This window comes from Ascaphus truei, chromosome 7 (assembly GCF_040206685.1).
Source record: "Ascaphus truei isolate aAscTru1 chromosome 7, aAscTru1.hap1, whole genome shotgun sequence".
Taxonomy (NCBI): domain Eukaryota; kingdom Metazoa; phylum Chordata; class Amphibia; order Anura; family Ascaphidae; genus Ascaphus; species Ascaphus truei.
The window spans coordinates 48,043,375-48,060,545 of NC_134489.1; the positions used below are offsets into that span (position 1 = coordinate 48,043,375).

General features: G+C 47.2%; 1 protein-coding gene and 1 long non-coding RNA gene across 2 annotated transcripts in view; one reads left to right on the forward strand and one right to left on the reverse strand.

The window, feature by feature from the left end:
* The window catches only part of LOC142499235 (uncharacterized), an 85,798-nt gene that overhangs the window by 32,480 nt on the left and 36,147 nt on the right, over positions 1-17,171 (forward strand). Inside the window, exon 2 of the long non-coding RNA XR_012802634.1 lies at positions 13,053-13,193. This is a non-coding gene — a long non-coding RNA (uncharacterized LOC142499235). The remainder of the gene's footprint in view (positions 1-13,052; positions 13,194-17,171) is intronic.
* On the reverse strand, positions 9,357-13,915 carry LOC142499233 (uncharacterized). The gene is made up of 2 exons (XM_075608301.1): positions 13,815-13,915; positions 9,357-13,054 (listed from the first exon to the last, which is right to left on the reverse strand). Exon 2 carries the CDS (start codon positions 12,876-12,878, stop codon positions 9,528-9,530), a length of 3,351 nt encoding a protein of 1,116 aa, XP_075464416.1. The 5' UTR covers positions 12,879-13,054; positions 13,815-13,915; the 3' UTR covers positions 9,357-9,527.

The window sequence follows — 17,171 nt, forward strand, 5'->3', positions numbered from 1 at the left end:
TTCCTGACCACAGACCACTTAACCAACTTAACTTGCGGTTAAGGCTTCCCTTGCTTGTCTGCGGTTACACAGTGATACAGTGTTGTAATGCCTGGCTCGACCACAAAACCACAGACACGCTTATCCAATTAACTCTTTAAACAGCGCTAGAGGCCCCTTATTCCTAGCGGGCGCATTTTAGACATATTAATACATATTACTGGGAACCTTGTCACATGAGTTATACTTGTGTGCCCCTAATACCTGACGGGATACACACAGACTGTTCTAAGATAATTACAGGGTTGCCAGCATCTGTGGGCTACAGAGCTGACACTCTACCTTTACCCACTATGACTCCGAGGACCCTGTTTCATGGTTTATGCAGTTGTTACAGGGTATTAATCTCCACTCCTTATTCCTGGGGAAGAGACACAGGCATTTCACAGACATTTACAGTATTATTACCCTGGTTGGGTTGCAGAGCTGACACTCTACAATTCCCAACTTGGTTCAGGGGCACCTAGCCGGGCCAAATGCCTTTATTAATGGCCTGGGGACCCCTTCACCGTCACATATACACAATAGGAATGCTTATGCAGAGGTCTCTGATCACCAGAGTCCACTGGATGGTCAGTAATATGTGTCCTGCCCGGTTTAACTGTGAACAGGACCCTATGCTGCTCTAACATAGCCTTTGCCTGCACCCTCTGCTGTGCAATGAGCTGGGACCCTATCTCCACCTGCTCTAGTGTGCCCACATGTCTAGATTACCCTAGGAGGTCAGGCAGAGCATTGCTCGCCGGGTCCCCCATCGGTGGCCTACAGATAGCCATCACTGATGCCACACTGTTTAAAATATTCCTTAAGCATATTTACATGATAAGTCCTATTTCTTCCGGTCTCTCCATCTAACTGTACAACGTAGTTGCACTCATTCATCCTCCTGAGTACTGTGTACGGTCCAGATCAGGCAGCCATTAATTTGCTCTGATGAGTGGGCTTCAGAACAAGCACTTGATGCCCAGGAATGAATTCTCTGCTACGGGCATTCCGATCGTGCCAAGTCTTCTGCTTGGTCTGAGCCTTCCTGAGGTTAGCCTGTGCCAACCCCATAAGCATTTCCAACCGATCCCTGAGCTCCACCACATACTGAAGCACAGAAGCATCAGTATTGGTAGTCTCCCCTTCCCATCCTTCGCGGAATAAACCAGGTGCCCGGACCCTGCGACCATATAGGAGCTCGAAAGGAGAGAACCCAGTGGATTCTTGTGGTACCTCTCGGTAACAGCAAACAGCAAATGATGCAAATGAATCTCCCAATCTTTCCCTTCAGCCTCTATAAAAGTTCAAAGCATCTGCTTCAGGGTCCCATTGAACCTCTCAGATAAACCATTTGTCTGGGGGTGGTAAGGGGTTGTGCGCTGGTGCTTCACCACGTACGAATCCGAGAGACACTGTAGCAATTCACTCATGAATTGCTACCCTTGATCAGTCAGAATCTCACTTGGGAAACCTAATCTAGTGAAAATGACTATTAATGCTTTGGCTACTGCCCTCTCGTCGATGGTGGCTAGTGTTACAGCCTCAGGATACCTGGTGGCAAAATCCACCACCGTGAGAATGTAATGCTTGCCAGGCCAACTGGGGATCATGAGAGTTCCCACTATATCCATAGCTACTCTCTGGAAGGGTTTCCTTATTACCGGTAGTGGGTTCAGGGGTGCCTTCACACGATCACCCCTCACCTACTCGCTGGCAGGCATCACAGGACCAGCAGAACTCTGCCACTGCCACTGATGCTCCCAGCCAATAGTAACGCTGCAACAGCCGGGCTTTTGTCTGTGTGACCCCCTGATGCCCCGCTAGTGGTATGGAGTGAGCTACCTGAAATAATTGCTGCCTATACTCCCCCGGTACCACAAACTGTCGTCTACCAGTCCATACTCTATCTAGAGCGGTAGAACCCTGTTCTCTATACAAGAGCACGCAATGCCATAAGAACCGTTCTGACCCACTGTCCGAGGGACGCTCGGATTCTCATGCTCTCCAAGCTGGGATCAGACCGCACCGCTTCCCTAAACTATGTCCCTAATTCTGTCCATCCACCCTTAGTCTCTAAGTCAGGTGCTAGGGAACAGGTAAAGGGGGAGGTAAGTCAGCACACTGTCATGACTCAGTCTAGCTTACCTGCCTGGTCTCCTTGGAGACTCCTGGAGCCCTTGGTCTCAAATGCAGGGGGCAGCGAAATCCTCATGGGTAAGTGCCCTGCTCTGGCTCCTGCTAATTGCTGCAGCCGGAGCCAATTCTGCCATAAATACACATGTAAGATGCCCCAGGTCTTTACCGAGTAGCACCTCAGTATACAACCCGGGCAAAACCCCCACCTTCCTCATGCCACGCCTAGCACCCCTATCCAGGAATACCCGGGCAACTTGAATGGACTGCGGTCCTCCATCTGGCATAGTCACCTGCATCCCTGTTCCCAGGAGCAGATCCTCTGATCTCACCATATCAGGTCAGACCAGAGTAACAGTGGCCCCGGAGTTTAGCAAGCCGGCTGCTCGGCGATCCCCGATGGTTACTTGCCGCAAATGCTTTTGCTGGACATTGTTGGATTGCAACCTGACCGGTGCAATCTGACGTCCCCCCATCTCCACTGCTGTTCCGCTGGCTGCAGGTGTAGATTCTTCCGTCGAAGTTCCTCGCTGGGCTGGTTGGACGGCTGCATTCTGCTCCTGTGTGTGCCACTTGCACGCTGGCGACTGGCCTCACAGCTTGAGAACGTTGCCCCTGATGGGGTTCTCCAGACCTTGACTGGTCCGGACAATCTGGATTTAAATGACCAGTCTTGTTGCATTGATAGCACCTCCTCTTATTTTTAAACTTCTCAGGCTTGGGTGCACCTCCTTCGGCAGCTATTTTATTTTTCCACTGTGGAGTGCTCTTGGTCGCCCCCGAGCTGGAGTGCCTCCTTCTGGGGCAGACCCCTTCTTGCAGGACAGGCTGGTGATGAACTCATCAGCCATGTTAGCAGCATCCAGGCAAGTCTTTGGTTTGCGGTCAAAGACCCAGTCTCTTAAAAAACTGCTGCAAAAAATGTTCCTTGAACATTAAGTCCAGCAAACTGTGATACTTGGTGGCATCACATCCCTCCACCCACTGAGTCCCATGCAATATCATGTGTGAGGCAAACCGCATGTAGGATTCCCGGTGGCGCTTCTGCTCCATCCTAAACATGCCACAGTATGCCTCCAGTTTGAGGGCATACCGTGTTAACAACAAAGCTTTAACGCGCCAATAGTTGTTACTGTCCATGGCCGGAATGGCTTGGAGGGTCTCCAGGGCAGCTCCGGACAATAGCGGCGACAAACACAAACCCCAGTCCCGTGTTCGGGCACCCGGAACCAAAGACACATCGTTTCAAAAATCTTCAGGTACCCATCAATTTTGTCTGTGCCATCCACGAATTTGCTAAAGCTGTGATGATCCACTCGAGGAACGGGTTGCTCACAAAGTATCTGGTTTGGACATGGGGACTGAACACCTTGTGAAGCTGCAAGTAGTTGGAGCTTCTGCTCAAATGTGGCCCCCTCCGCCAAGAGGCGAGAAGCGTGGCGATTCCAAGCGTAGGGAGACTGTTAGCTACTGGGTCTACATTGCCTCCTGCCCACCAACAATGTCCATGTCCATATTGATCCCACCACCTTCCTCCCCTTGATCCTCCACTACCACCAGGGCTGGAATGACCTCTGGCACCATGGGTCGACTAGTGGACACTGCAACTGCAGTTGAGGTTGAACCACCTCAGGTGAAGCAATGCTGGCTTCATACTTCTCGAGATCCTCCTCAAGCACTGTTTTTGACAGACCGTCAGTAGTAAGTCCATATCCCTCACACCGGGCAACAATCCAGGGACAGTCCCATGACTGGTACCATCCTGACCGTCTGTCCATGTTCACCTGGTGGAACTAAACTAAGTGACAAATAGAACCTGTGCTTTCTTAGCTTTTGTGTAACGTGCGTTAGGCACCACTTGTTTTGAGAGCTCACAAACTACGAGGGAGGGCAGGGGAAGGTGCTCCGCTGGGTAGAGGGGTATACAAGGAACTACAACAAAACAAGTAAACCCAGTTATGGGCACTCAATTCCCCTGATTGGATGTTATGACATAGTTTTTTTTTTTGTTAAAAACATTTTTCTATACATTTTGAACTACAGTATACTACAATCAAACAGAAAAGTCATTCAGAAATTGGCTGGCCTTCCAGGGAACAGCCCTTGTATGCGTCAAAAAGCCATTGATGGTGTCTCTCACGGTTCTCATAACATGAGTGTTAACAATAAAATAACGCTGCACTTCTTAAAAAATTGTGTCCCTTAAATTTTCCGGCAGAGCCTTCTTGGTTTTATTCCCTTCATAATTTACATTGTGGGTCCACTCGCTGTACATCTCAAAACTGACGTGGTGTTTAAAGATGAACAGGGCATATTTCTGGGCTAGACCAGCACTTCCGATCTTGTGTTTCTCCCGGACGTGCTTAGGCAGTTCTCTCAAGATGATGTCTGGGAGTGTAACAATCCTGGGTGCTGGAGCGGGTGTGCTTCTGGCAGTGGGCGAGGGTAGGTGGTCTGGGAGGATGCTTTCTTCCTGTCGTGGCCTTACCGGGGTTGTCATCTCTTGTCGTGGCATTACCGGGGTTGTCGGCCCTTGTCGTGGCCTTACCGGTGTTATCTCCTCCACCAGAAGGGCATGCATGTATTCTGCAGGTGGAGGGGGTGAGCGAGGGGGGTCCTGTTGTGTGCTTGGTGTTGGAACCGTGAAGGTAGAATAAGGCGCCTCCAGGCCACCCTCCTGCTCCTGCGTTGGACATACAGGGGCAGGGACTCCAAGCAAAGAATAGATCCCTGCGATGTCCCTCTCCATCTTATCCATACGCCTATCCATATTCAACATGGTCTCCAAAAGAAGATCACTCTTTTGCATCGTTGAGTTGTCATGGATTTCGACAGAACTTAAACCATTCAGCATGCGGGTGAACGAGCGGGATTTGGTGCGAGGAGTGCTGTTGAAATCTGCGTGGATGAGTGCTGGAGCAGATGAGCTGGGGGTTCCCAGCAGAGCAGCATCAGTGATGGGTGCTGGAGCAGTTGAGCTGGGGGTTCCCAGCAGAGCAGCATCGGGGATGGGTGCTGGAGCAGGTGAGCTGGGGGTTCCCAGTAGAGCAGTGTCAGGGATGGGTGCTGGAGCAGGTGAGCTGGGGGTTCCCATCAGAGCAGCGTCGTGGGTGGTTGCCGGGTCAATTTTGGGCGACCAAAAATGAAGCTATCCTGCACTTCTTTTTCCACTCAGTGCAGCTGCTAGTTCCGTTTCTTTGGGATTGAGTCGCGATTCCACATCTGCCAGGAGATTCAGAGCAAGATTTAAATCTGTTTCCTTTTTTCCATTTCTGGCCTGCAGCAAATTTAGTGCTTCAGCGGAAACTGCTGCCTTGAAAACATCTTGCAATTCTCCTCCTAGGGCCTCCATCTCTTCAATGTGGTCGCACTGAGTTTGCCTCAACGTATCCTCCATCATACCGCGGAGCCCTGCAGGTTTTGTCGCTAGGATCGCCGTTTCTTCTGTTTTCCAGGCCTCTTTCTCCTTGGCGTACTGACTCGTGGGGATGGAACAGCCTCTCTGCCTCTCCAGCTCTTGCTCCAGTTTCTGGACCTTTTCCCGCTCCCTCTCATACAGAGTCACCTGGCATCTAAGCTCCACCTCCCGCGATGCTCTGATGACATGCAGCGTTGCATATAAAAAATAATAATGTATCTCCCCCGCACATTATTATTTGTTACAGTATATGTGTGGATAAGCTTATTTAGTTTTAGTGTTATTAGACTTTTGATTTTGGTCATAGCATTATTATGGATTTGTTTATTTTGGAAGGGTTAAACTTATTTTGTTTGCTTTGCTTAGTGTAGCCTTTTGTGGGTTTATCATTTAATGTATTTAGTCAGCTAGGGGCATTTTCTTTTGCCTTATTTTCTTTATTATTTTTGTGAGTATTTGCAAACTACAGTTAGGTCCGGAAATAATTGGACACTGATACAAGTTTTGTTATTTCGGCTGTGTACCAAAATAAATTCAAGTTACAGTTAAATAATGAATATGGGTTTAAAGTGCAGTCTATCAGCTTTAATTTGAGGGTATTCACATCCAAATTGGAGGAAGGGTTTAGGAATTACATCTCTTTAATATGTAGCCCCCTCTTTGTCAAGGGACCAAAAGTAATTGGACAATTGACTCAAAAACTGTTTCATGGACAGGTGTGGGCTATTCCTTCGTTATTTCAGCATCAATTAAGCAGGTAAAAGGTCTGGAGTTGATTCCAGTTGTGGCATTCGCATTTGGAAGCTGTTGCTGTGAACCCACAACTTGCGGTCAAAGGAGCTCTCAATGCAAGTGAAACAGGGCATCCTTAGGCTGCAAAAAAAAAAAGAAAATCCATCAGAGAGATAGCAGGAACATTAGGAGTGGGCAAATCAACAGTTTGGTACATTCTGAGAAAAAAAGAACACACTGTGGGCTCTGCAACACAAAAAGGCCTGGATGTCCACGGAAGACAACAGTGGTGGATGATTGTAGGATCCTTTCCATTTTAAAGAAAAACCCCTTTACAACATCCAGCCAAGTGAAGAACACTCTCCAGGAGGTAGGCTTATCATTATCCAAGTTTACCATAAAGAGAAGACTTCACGAGAGCAAATACAGAGGGTTCACCACAAGGTGCAAACCATTCATAAACCTCAATAATAGAAAGGCCAGATTAGACTTTGCCAAACAATATCTAAAAAAGCCAGCCCAGTTTTGGAACAGCATTCTTTGGACAGATGAAACTAAGATCAACCTGTACCAGAATGATGGGAAGAAAAAAGTATGGAGAAGGCTTGAAACGGCTCATGATCCGAAGCTTACCACATCATCTGTAAAACACAGTGGAGGCAGTGTGATGGCATGGGCATGCATGGCTTCCAATGGCACTGGGTCACTAGTGTTTATTGATGATGTGACAGAAGACAGAAGCAGCCAGATGAATTCTGAAGTGTATAGGGATATATTGTCTGCTCAGATTCAGCCAAATTCAGCGAAGTTGATTAGACGGCGCTTCACTTTACAGATGGACAATGACCCAAAACATACTGCGAAAGCAACCCAGGAGTTTTTTAAGGCAAAGAAGTGGAATATTCTGCAATGGCCGAGTCAATCACCTGATCTCAACCCAATCGAGCATGCATTTCACGTGCTGAAGACAAAACTTAAGGCAGAAAGACCCACGAACAAACAACAACTGAAGACAGCTGCCGTAAAGGTCTGGCAAAGCATCACAAAGGAGGAAACTCTATGTTTGGTGATGTCCATGCGTTCCAGACTTCAAGCAGTCATTGCGGCAAAGGATTCTCAACAAAGTATTAAAAATTAAAAATGTATTTATGATTGTGTTCATTTGTCCAATTACATTTGAGCCCCTGAAATAAGGGGACTGTGTATGAAAATGGTTGCAATTCCTAAATGTTTCATACGCTATTTTTGTTCAACCCCTTGAATTAAAGTCTGCACTTCTATTGCATCTCGGTTGTTTCATTTCAAATCCATTGTGGTGACGTACAGAGTCAAAATTATGAAAATTGGGTCAGTGTCCAATTATTTCCGGACCTAACTGTATATACTAGTCATCTACAGCCAATAGCCAGTTCCCTTTATTTTGGCTTTTTTTTCAGTGTGTTCTCTCTTATGTTTTTTTAAATTGTTTGTGTATTTAATGTGTTAAATTAAAACCAATTATTTGATTATTTTCATACATTGTGTATTTGCGATTATTTTTGAGTGCTTCAATAAGGATTCTGTTTTCTGTTGTGTCTTTATATTTCTATTTCCTTTAGCACCGCCAGGCATTATATTATAGATTTATTTATATATCTTTAAGATTTGTATTTTGTGCCTGGTTTTCTTGACGCTTTTTTTTATTTCCAGTGTTAGCGTGACCATTTTGTGTTGTTACTCATATATATATATATATTTTTTTCCCCACAAAATATATATATATATATATATTTTTTTTTTTTCCACGTACGGCACACCTGTGTGAGCACATGACCTAGCGGGCCCACTTTTCACCTTCAGCAAATGTCCCTCAAATTAACAATATCTCCCCTCAATCTGTCCCAATATACCATCACACGTACAACATACGTGAGCATGTGAATTATATATGAAACCAGCATTAATACACAAGGCTACTCCAGCTTACTCACCTTTTTCCTGCACAAGGTTCTTTCAATGAGTTAATATTTACCCCTTACTAGATTGCAATATCTATCCACTTCCACCACCCAAGAAATATGCAAATAAAATCTATATCTTATCTAAATCTATATTTGCAGAAGGAAAAAAAGGGGACAAGCGCACAACTCATTGTGTAGTATAAAAATATATATTGGGTGAAGACATCAAGGATAAGTAATGCACGTACAAAAAAAATCAGTTATTTTGAGTATGTCATGCAACAACTGGCATGGGTTTACCACAGTTGATTCGCATCTACCACAGGGAACGGTGTCACCGGCCTTCGGATCCAACGGCTACGGAGCTTCTCTGGGATGACCTCTTATCTCGGTAGATGATGAGATGCTGATCCAACTCCTGTGGATAGCAGCCGATTCTACTAAATCTCTCACATAGGGTCACGTTATTTTATTTAATAACTTTTTGGAACACTTATCACTTGAAGTTCAATCAAATTTTTTTCACCACCACTTTCACTTTATATTACTTTCCACTGTTTGATCTAATTCTAATAACCTAAATCAATTTGTGCGCTGCACTTTTCTTCACTACTAAATCTATATCTATCTGCTAGGGTCTCAGGTCCCTGTATATTAACAAAAAACTATGAACTTAATACACAGAAATCTGTTGTAGCAAAATGTGTCCAAAATGTTATATATACTGTGTGTGTGTATGTATATATATATATATATATATATATATATATATATATATATATAACATTTGGTGAAATCCCTCATGGAGATAAATAGAATAAGAATAGAAACTTAGCTGTAGAATAGGTCCTCTCCAAATCAAAACAATACAAAGCTGCAGGAGCTTGAGAAAGGGTTGTTTTTTGGCTCGATACGTAGCTCAGATTTTATTGTTTGTATCTCATGACGTGTTAAATAAATGTATCTTCATATTTTTCTAATTCTGGAGTGCCGTGGACATTTCTATTTTTATATACAGTGTGTAAATATATATATATATATATATATATATATATATATATATATATATATATATATATATATATATCAAGCAACCGGAGAAGGGATTTTCAGTCTATTGTATTTATGTATATTTTTTATTTCTACAGTGCCAATAACGTACATAGTGCGTTACAAAATAGCCACAATTATAGAGGGAGTTATAATGTAATAAGTGCGTCAGACATACAAGCGCCCGATAGGTGCATCCTATGACAGCCAGCAGTTGAGCGCAGTGCGAGTTATCCTGTGTTATGTGATTCCTGGGTGTCCTGGACGTAGCAGGTCAATCTGTGTACTGCCTCCTGCACCATCCACTGCACCATACTCTCCACCTCCTCCCTGACTACCCCCCACCCATTGACCTCAGAGGCTGCTCTCTCACAGCCGGAGGCTTCCTCCCCACTCTCCCTCCAGTGTTGCAGGTCCGTGTTGCTCCCTTCTTCTTGCAAGAACACAGGGGACATGGTGCCATCACTGTGCCCCTCATCACCGACCAACTCCCTCTTAGAAATAGGTGCTGGGGTTCCCTCCTCTCCTCCCCTACTGAATCCTGAGCAAGGCTCCTCAAACCTTGCAACACAGTGAGTATCACGGAAAAGAGAAGGGTATTCCAGCCCTGCCCTGCCAGCTGCCTTCAGCCCACCCTCTTCTTTCCCCCTCACCCATAATACAGAGGTCTCCTTAATGAAAGTGTTTGGCTGGTCCCACCCTCCAGAGCTGGTTGCAGCCTCTTGAAAATGACAAATGATCTCCTTCCCAAGCTGTTCTTCACCTTTGGGGGTCTTTGTATTTCTCTGCTCCACCACACTCTCTGTCTCCTGAGGTCTCAGAGCTGTCTCTGGACATATCCTCACACAGTCTCTTTCACTCTGAGCTTGTTCCACTGAACTTGTCTCTTGTTCTTTGGAGTCTCTAGCATATTCAGCCTGTTTCTCTGTTAGATATGCCCTTTCTGCCAGGTACTCCCTCTGGCTGTCTCTCTCACTCTCAGCTGCTCCCTCTGGACACGTCTCTTCTTCATTAATCATTCTCACAGCATCTGCCTGTCTCTCTGCTAGACATGACCAATTTTCCAGAGATACTCTCTGACTGTCAGGTGGTTGTTCTGTTTCTTGTGTCTTAGGGTTTTTCAAATAATCCAGGAGGTCTGTTTTTATCTGTTTCTTGCCTTCTGGACATATCTCTTGCTCCAGAGCATCTCTTCTGCTGTCTCTCATACCCTCACTCTGTCTTTCTGATATATACATTATAGTCTCCTGCCTGTCTTTCTCACACTCTGTATCTCCCTCTGGATATGTCTCCTGTCGCTGGTGGTCTCTCTTGGCATACCCCCCATTCTCCAGCTGTCTCTCTGACAGACATGTGTTCTCTTCCTGGCAACATCTCGGCATGTCTCCCCCCCTCTCATTCTGTCTCCCCTCTTCCTGATGTTCTTTCTGGGTGTCTCCCCCATTCTCATACTGTCTCTCCTCTACCTGATGTTCTCTCTGGGTGTTTCTCTCACTCTCATCTTCCTGATGTTCTCTCTGGGTGTCTCCCCCACTCTCATACTGTCTCTCCTCTTCCTGATGTTCTCTCTGGGTGCCTCCCCCACTTTCATCCTTTATTTCCTCATCCTGATGTTCTCTCTGGGTGTCTTCCACACTCTTATCCTTTCCCTCCTCTTCCTGATGTTCTCTCTTGGTGCCTCCCCCACTTTCATCCTTTCTTTCCTCATCCTGATGTTCTCTCTGGGTGTCCTCCACACTCTTATCCTGTCCCTCCTCTTCCTGATGTTCTCTTTGGGTGTCTCCCCCACTCTCATACTGTCTCTCCTCTTCCTGATGTTCTCTCTGGGTGTCTGCCCCACTGTTATCTTCCTGATGTTCTCTCTGGGTGTCTCCACCACTTTCATCCTGCCTCTCCTCTTCCTGATGTTCTCTGTGGGTGTCTCCTCTATTCTCATACGGTCTCTTCTCCACCTGATATTCTATCTGGGTGTCTCCCAAATTCTCATCTTCCTCATGTTCTCTCTGTGTGTCTCTACCATTTTCATCCTGTCTCTCCTCTTCCCGATGTTCTCTTTGGGTGTCTCCCCCACTCTCATACTGTCTCTCCTCTTCCTGATGTTCTCTGTTGGTGTCCCCCCCACTCTCATACTGTCTCTCCTCTTCCTGATGTTCTCTCTGGGTGCCTCCCCCACTTTCATCCTTTATTTCCTCATCCTGATGTTCTCTCTGGGTGTCTTCCACACTCTTATCCTGTCCCTCCTCTTCCTGATGTTCTCTATGGGTGCCTCCCCCACTTTCATCCTTTCTTTCCTCATCCTGATGTTCTCTCTGGGTGTCTTCCACACTCTTATCCTGTCTCTGCTCTTCCTGATGTTCTCTCTGGGTGTCTGTCCCACTCTCATCTTCCTGATGTTCTCTCTGGGTGTCTCCACCACTTTCATCCTGCCTCTCCTCTTCTTGATGTTCTCTCTGGGTGTCTCCTCTATTCTCATACGGTCTCTTCTCCACCTGATGTTCTATCTGGGTGTCTCTCCAATTCTCATCTTCCTCATGTTCTCTCTGTGTGTCTCTACCATTTTCATCCTGTCTCTCCTCTTCCCGATGTTCTCTTTGGGTGTCTCCCCCACTCTCATACTGTCTCTCCCCTTCCTGATGTTCTTTCTGAGTGTGTTCCCCACTCTCATCTTCCAGGTGTTCTCTCTGGTTGTCCCCCCCACTCTCATACTGTCTCTCCTCTTCCTGATGTTCTCTGTTGGTGTCCCCCCCACTCTCATACTGTCTCTCCTCTTCCTGATGTTCTTTCTGGGTGTCTTCCACATTTAAAGCCTGTCTCCCTTGTTCCTGGCAGCATCTCCCTATCTCTCCCTCTCTTCCAGTCTGTCTCTGCTGTACCTTGCAGTCTGTCTCCATCTTTTCCTCCCTCCAAGTTTGTCTCTCCTGTACCTGGCAATTTATTTGTATCTCTCCTTCCCTACCAGCCTGTCTCCCTTGTCCCTGGCAGTCTCTCCTCACTTCTCCCTCTGCCCCACCAGGCGCTCTTTCTCCGTACCCCCTCAGCCTGTACCCTGTGATCTTCCTCAGCAGCGACCTTTTGGAATATGGTTTTAACCCCTCTCCCCCTCCAAGGGGCGTCACGTCTCCCCTCCCTGTATTCTCACTGCAGCTCTGCTCCCTCCTGCCCCTCTTCCCCTGCTGATGAAGGTTCCTCTCACCCCCAGCCTCCTCTATTAGGCTGTTGTCTCGGTCTCTTCTCTCTGGGGGTCTAAAACAGGGCAGCCTGAAGTAGTTCCCTCTACACTCCCTCCTCTTCCTCCCCTCAGCTTCTTCCTCTCCTTCTGGAGCCTGGCTGGTGACTGCAGTGAGGAGGGGGACCTCTGTGACACCAGTGGGCAAAGCCAGGTCTTCTGTCCAGTTGTCCCCTTGCCCCTTCCTCCTCAGGAAGAGACGCACGAAGTTCCCCCTAAGACAAGATCGCTGAGCTGCCTCAGGGGACCTCTTTGATGTGTAGATGTCTCCCCCAGAGCTGTGGGACGGGGTCTCTTCTCTTTTTGTGATGCCATTTCCAGAGGTCCACAGTTCTCCAACCTGCGTCACTCCCATCTTAGCTCTCTCTGGTCACTGGCATGCAAATTTCCAGCTTCCTTGGAGTGGTAATTAGAAGGGTGGGGTGTTCCTTGATATTGTTTGCCCCCTGGAGGGGTAGTTAGTAAGGGGAAGGATGGGGGGTTAGCCTGCTGACTGCTCCTTGCAACAATCCTGTGTCTTCTCTTTCAGATCTGGATAAAATACAAGAGGAACACGCTGCATTTAAGTCTGTGTCTCCTGACCCTGGGGATTTCTCTGCATTTCATGGAAAGACTCAGAGCTGATGCTGAATGAGGCTAAGTGATTTAATAGAGCCATTCAGCCCTAGAGGTATGTGTCTGCTATTTGCATCTCCTGCACCATCCTGTCCTAGAGGTATATCTAGATAGCACATATTTATAATTCTCACTGCATTCTCTGTATTCCTGAGTCTGCCCCCTGATCTGTCCAGTTCTATATGTGCCATGCTGTGTACTCTTCCCCCTTCAGCCCTGTATATTTATTACACCAAGCTTTGTATTCATGCACCTGTCCCATTGGCTGAGCAATGTTGTGCAGTCCCTGTGCCTCTCTCTGTGTTCTGAGTGCTTCTGCACACACTCCCCTACCTCCAACTTCTGACCTCTACTAACAGCAGCTCTTCCTCTTTCAGTGATGCTCACAGAGCCTGTGTACTCCACACTGACACAACATCTAATGCCTCCCTACCTCTCCTTGAGGAACATTGCTTCAAGTGAGCTCTCTTAGTATCTGTAGAGCATTCCTCCTAGCAAACTTCTCCTTCCTTGTACAGAGCCATTGCTTCCATCACTGATCCTGTTTGCTCAGGCTATAAGACCTTGTCCTCACTCAGGTTATTGTCCTGAACACACATCCAGTGCAATGAGTTTAAAGGGCTTTCCTACCCCTTTTGCTTCCGTGTGAGCAGCCCCCTCCCTGCCCTATGCTTACCCTCTGCTGTGTCCCCCGGGGTGCTGTGTTTAAGGGAACCTTGCAGCTGGCTGCCTCTGCTTCCTTACACTCTCCGCTGTCTCTGGAAGCGAGAGATGCAGGATTGTGTCTGTGCAAATAGTCCCCCCCACACACACACACATCTCAGACTGGTTTCTATAGCAACTCCTCTGCAAAAACCATTCAGGGTCCTTACGAGAGAACGCACTAACCTGACCCTGAGATATAACACTCACATATATACGTACACACATACACACACTGTTCTGCTTAACAGCTCAATCCAACCTCACATCAGTATGGGCACCAGGGACACCGACCTCTCACCCCCTCCTAATTCTCAGACATTAGGGACACATATCTCTCAGTCCCTCGGAATACAGAGACATTAGGGACACATCCTTCTCACCTCTTCCTAATAAAAATGTAGCACCCTTAGGGGAATGCTTTGTTACTTCATTAGGTTCATGGTTCCTACAGGGCGTTAAGGGGTTAATCCTGGTAATGGCCCTTAGACAAATGTTGCAGTTAGTCTACGTATATGTTGCAAATTATTAAGGCCGTTGTTTAGCCACACCTACCTTCCAGAACCGAGGTGGGCAACCCTGTCGCCATTCGCCACTTGTGGCAAATTGTCAATCAATGTGTGGCGAATTGTAGTTTCCCAGTGTAATGGGAAGAGTGGTGGGCAATTGCGTGTCCCCCCGGCAAGCGCGAGTCCCCCCGGCAAGCGCGAGTACGCCAGCAATCGCGAGCACGCCGGCAGAGACGACGCTAGTGCTGAGGAGGCGGATGGTGGCCAGGAGGCGAGTGGAGGAGAAAGAACCAATGAGAGAACGGTGGGGACGGAGCACACATCCCGGCGGTGACCACGCCACAGACTCCTGTCCCGGTGCTGTGCCAGGCAAGGTAAGAAGCAAGAATTTGGCTCGAGATGATCATGATATTGGGGTGGGGGGGGGATGATGGGAAATGAGATGATGAGGGGGGGTGAAATGAGATGATGAGGGGGGGTGAAATGAGATGATGAAGGGGGTGAAATGAGTTGATGATGAGGGTGGTGAGGAGATGATGAGGGGAGGGGAAATGAGATGATGATGATGAGGGGGATGAAATGAGATGATATGATGATGATGGGGGGGAAATGAGATGATGATGAGGGTAGTGAGGAGATGATGAGGGGGGAATGAAATGAAGATGAGGCGGGGGGCTATTTTCACTTCTAATTCGCCACACCTGTGGCTACATTGAAAAATAGGTTTCCCACCCCTGTTCTAGAAGTATGAGGCTCAGAGAGCCACGCCGCCCTCGGCGTGCTCCCCACTTACCTCTTCCGGCGGCCGGTGTCCCCTTGAGGCCCGCTCCTGCCTCCGCTGGCTCCGCCGGTTCCTCCGGTGGCCATCTGGCCACTGGCGCGCACGTGCACCCGCTCCAGCCTTTTGAGGCCATCGCCTCGTGCCGACGTGGGGCACGCACAACGCGCGCGCAGCACACACAGGCTGTCTCTCATCCAACTCACCCGAGCCTTGCTGATTATTCCTCCTATCACAGCCCTCACTCCACACTTACCTCCATGCTGCAGTTTTCTCATTGGACGCTCTCACATATATACAATATGCTCAGTTGTGCCACTGGCACTTTGGTTGATCATAGTACCAGTTGCGTTGTGCTTACCTATCCTTGCCTCCACAGTCTTGCCTTCCTGTCCCTTGCTTTGTGTACCGACCTGGCTTTTCTCGACCATCCGCTCTTCTCCAACCCTGACCTCGGCACCCAGACTATGACTACGCTACCCTCTCCAATGTCAACCTCGGCACCCGGGCCACGACAACTCTCCTCTCTCCAAACCCGACCTCGGCTAAAATACCCGCAACGATCCGTATCTCTCCTGCACCAACCCCTGGCAAGTATACAGACTATCCATACCTCTCCAATCCCGACCCGGCTACCTTTACGAAACCTACAATCCAGATGCGCCCTTGTGGCTGTGGGTGGCGTTATATCCATTCCCCACCTCAGCACCGCGAGTCCGCCTTGTTTGTGGCGAGCACACTGTGACAAGAAGGTGCCTAGTATGTCACTAGAGATGGATACTTTGTAGAAAGGTAACTCTTCCCTATTAGTCATAGTGATTAATGATGTCACTATGGGGTATATAAGCTGGGGATGGAAGATTCTAGTTCAGATCTTAGGGGATCCAGAGTGAGGGAAAACTCATCAAGTACGTTATGTCAGTCTATAACTGCTTGTGCTAAGACCACTTTGTTGTTTTCCAGCTAGGGAAGTATCACTCCTAAGGATAGGGCCGCTCTATATTGCTCTGCCTGTGTTCCACCCATAAGAGGGAATTGACAGGTACTCCTAAGAAGGTTCTGTGAGCAAGGGCTGGGAGTATGGCCTTAGAATCACTCAGGGGTAAGAGACTCCTTTGTTGTTCTGTCAGGCGTGATAAGGGTGTAAGCTCTCATGCCAGAGGGCACCCTGCCTAAGAGTTCCAGTGAGGTGGGAACCTCTCATCATTCAAGTGATGGAGTGTAACTTTACCACACTACAAAGTGGAAGATATGTACCTCTTTGGGGACTGCTGCAGGAGCATCCCTGAAGACTATGTTATATGTGTTCCTGCAAATAAAGTAACAGAAACGTTTCTGGTGGCCTCTATTTATTGCTCACCATACCAGCCCTGCACAGATTCCAGCACCCTGATAACAAGGTAAGAGAACCGCTGAGCATCACCTACACCACTATAGAGACATTAGGACATTTTGGTGTGGCCCCTCTTCTCTTGGCTGGGGATAGAGGTATTACACAGAAATCAAGGACACTTACCTCAGGGATGCCCTCTTATAATACATACATACCTCTCACCTCCTGCTAATACACACGCAGGAACACATACATTTCACTTTCTCCTAATACTCAGATAACAGAAACACACACCTCTCAATCCTAAGAAATAGATATCAGGGACGCATATCTTTCACCACCTCCTAATACACAAGACATCAAGGACACATAGCTCTCATCCACTCCTAATACAGAGACATGAGGACACATACCTCTTCTAAAACATTTTTACCAATACACTTTACACCAGAAAAGAGTGCTGTGTCATCACGTGCATAACACCCTCATTAGATACATCTATCCACTGTTATAGCAAGTACATATGTAATACTCCTAATTCACCACAGGAGGACACAAGCAGTAGTGCTTCGCTATTATACATTTATATATATATATGGAGCATTTATATATATATATATATATGAAGCCCATTTAAGTATATATATATATATATATATATATATATATATATATATATATATGTAGAGGTATCAGTACCGTGTTAGCCGA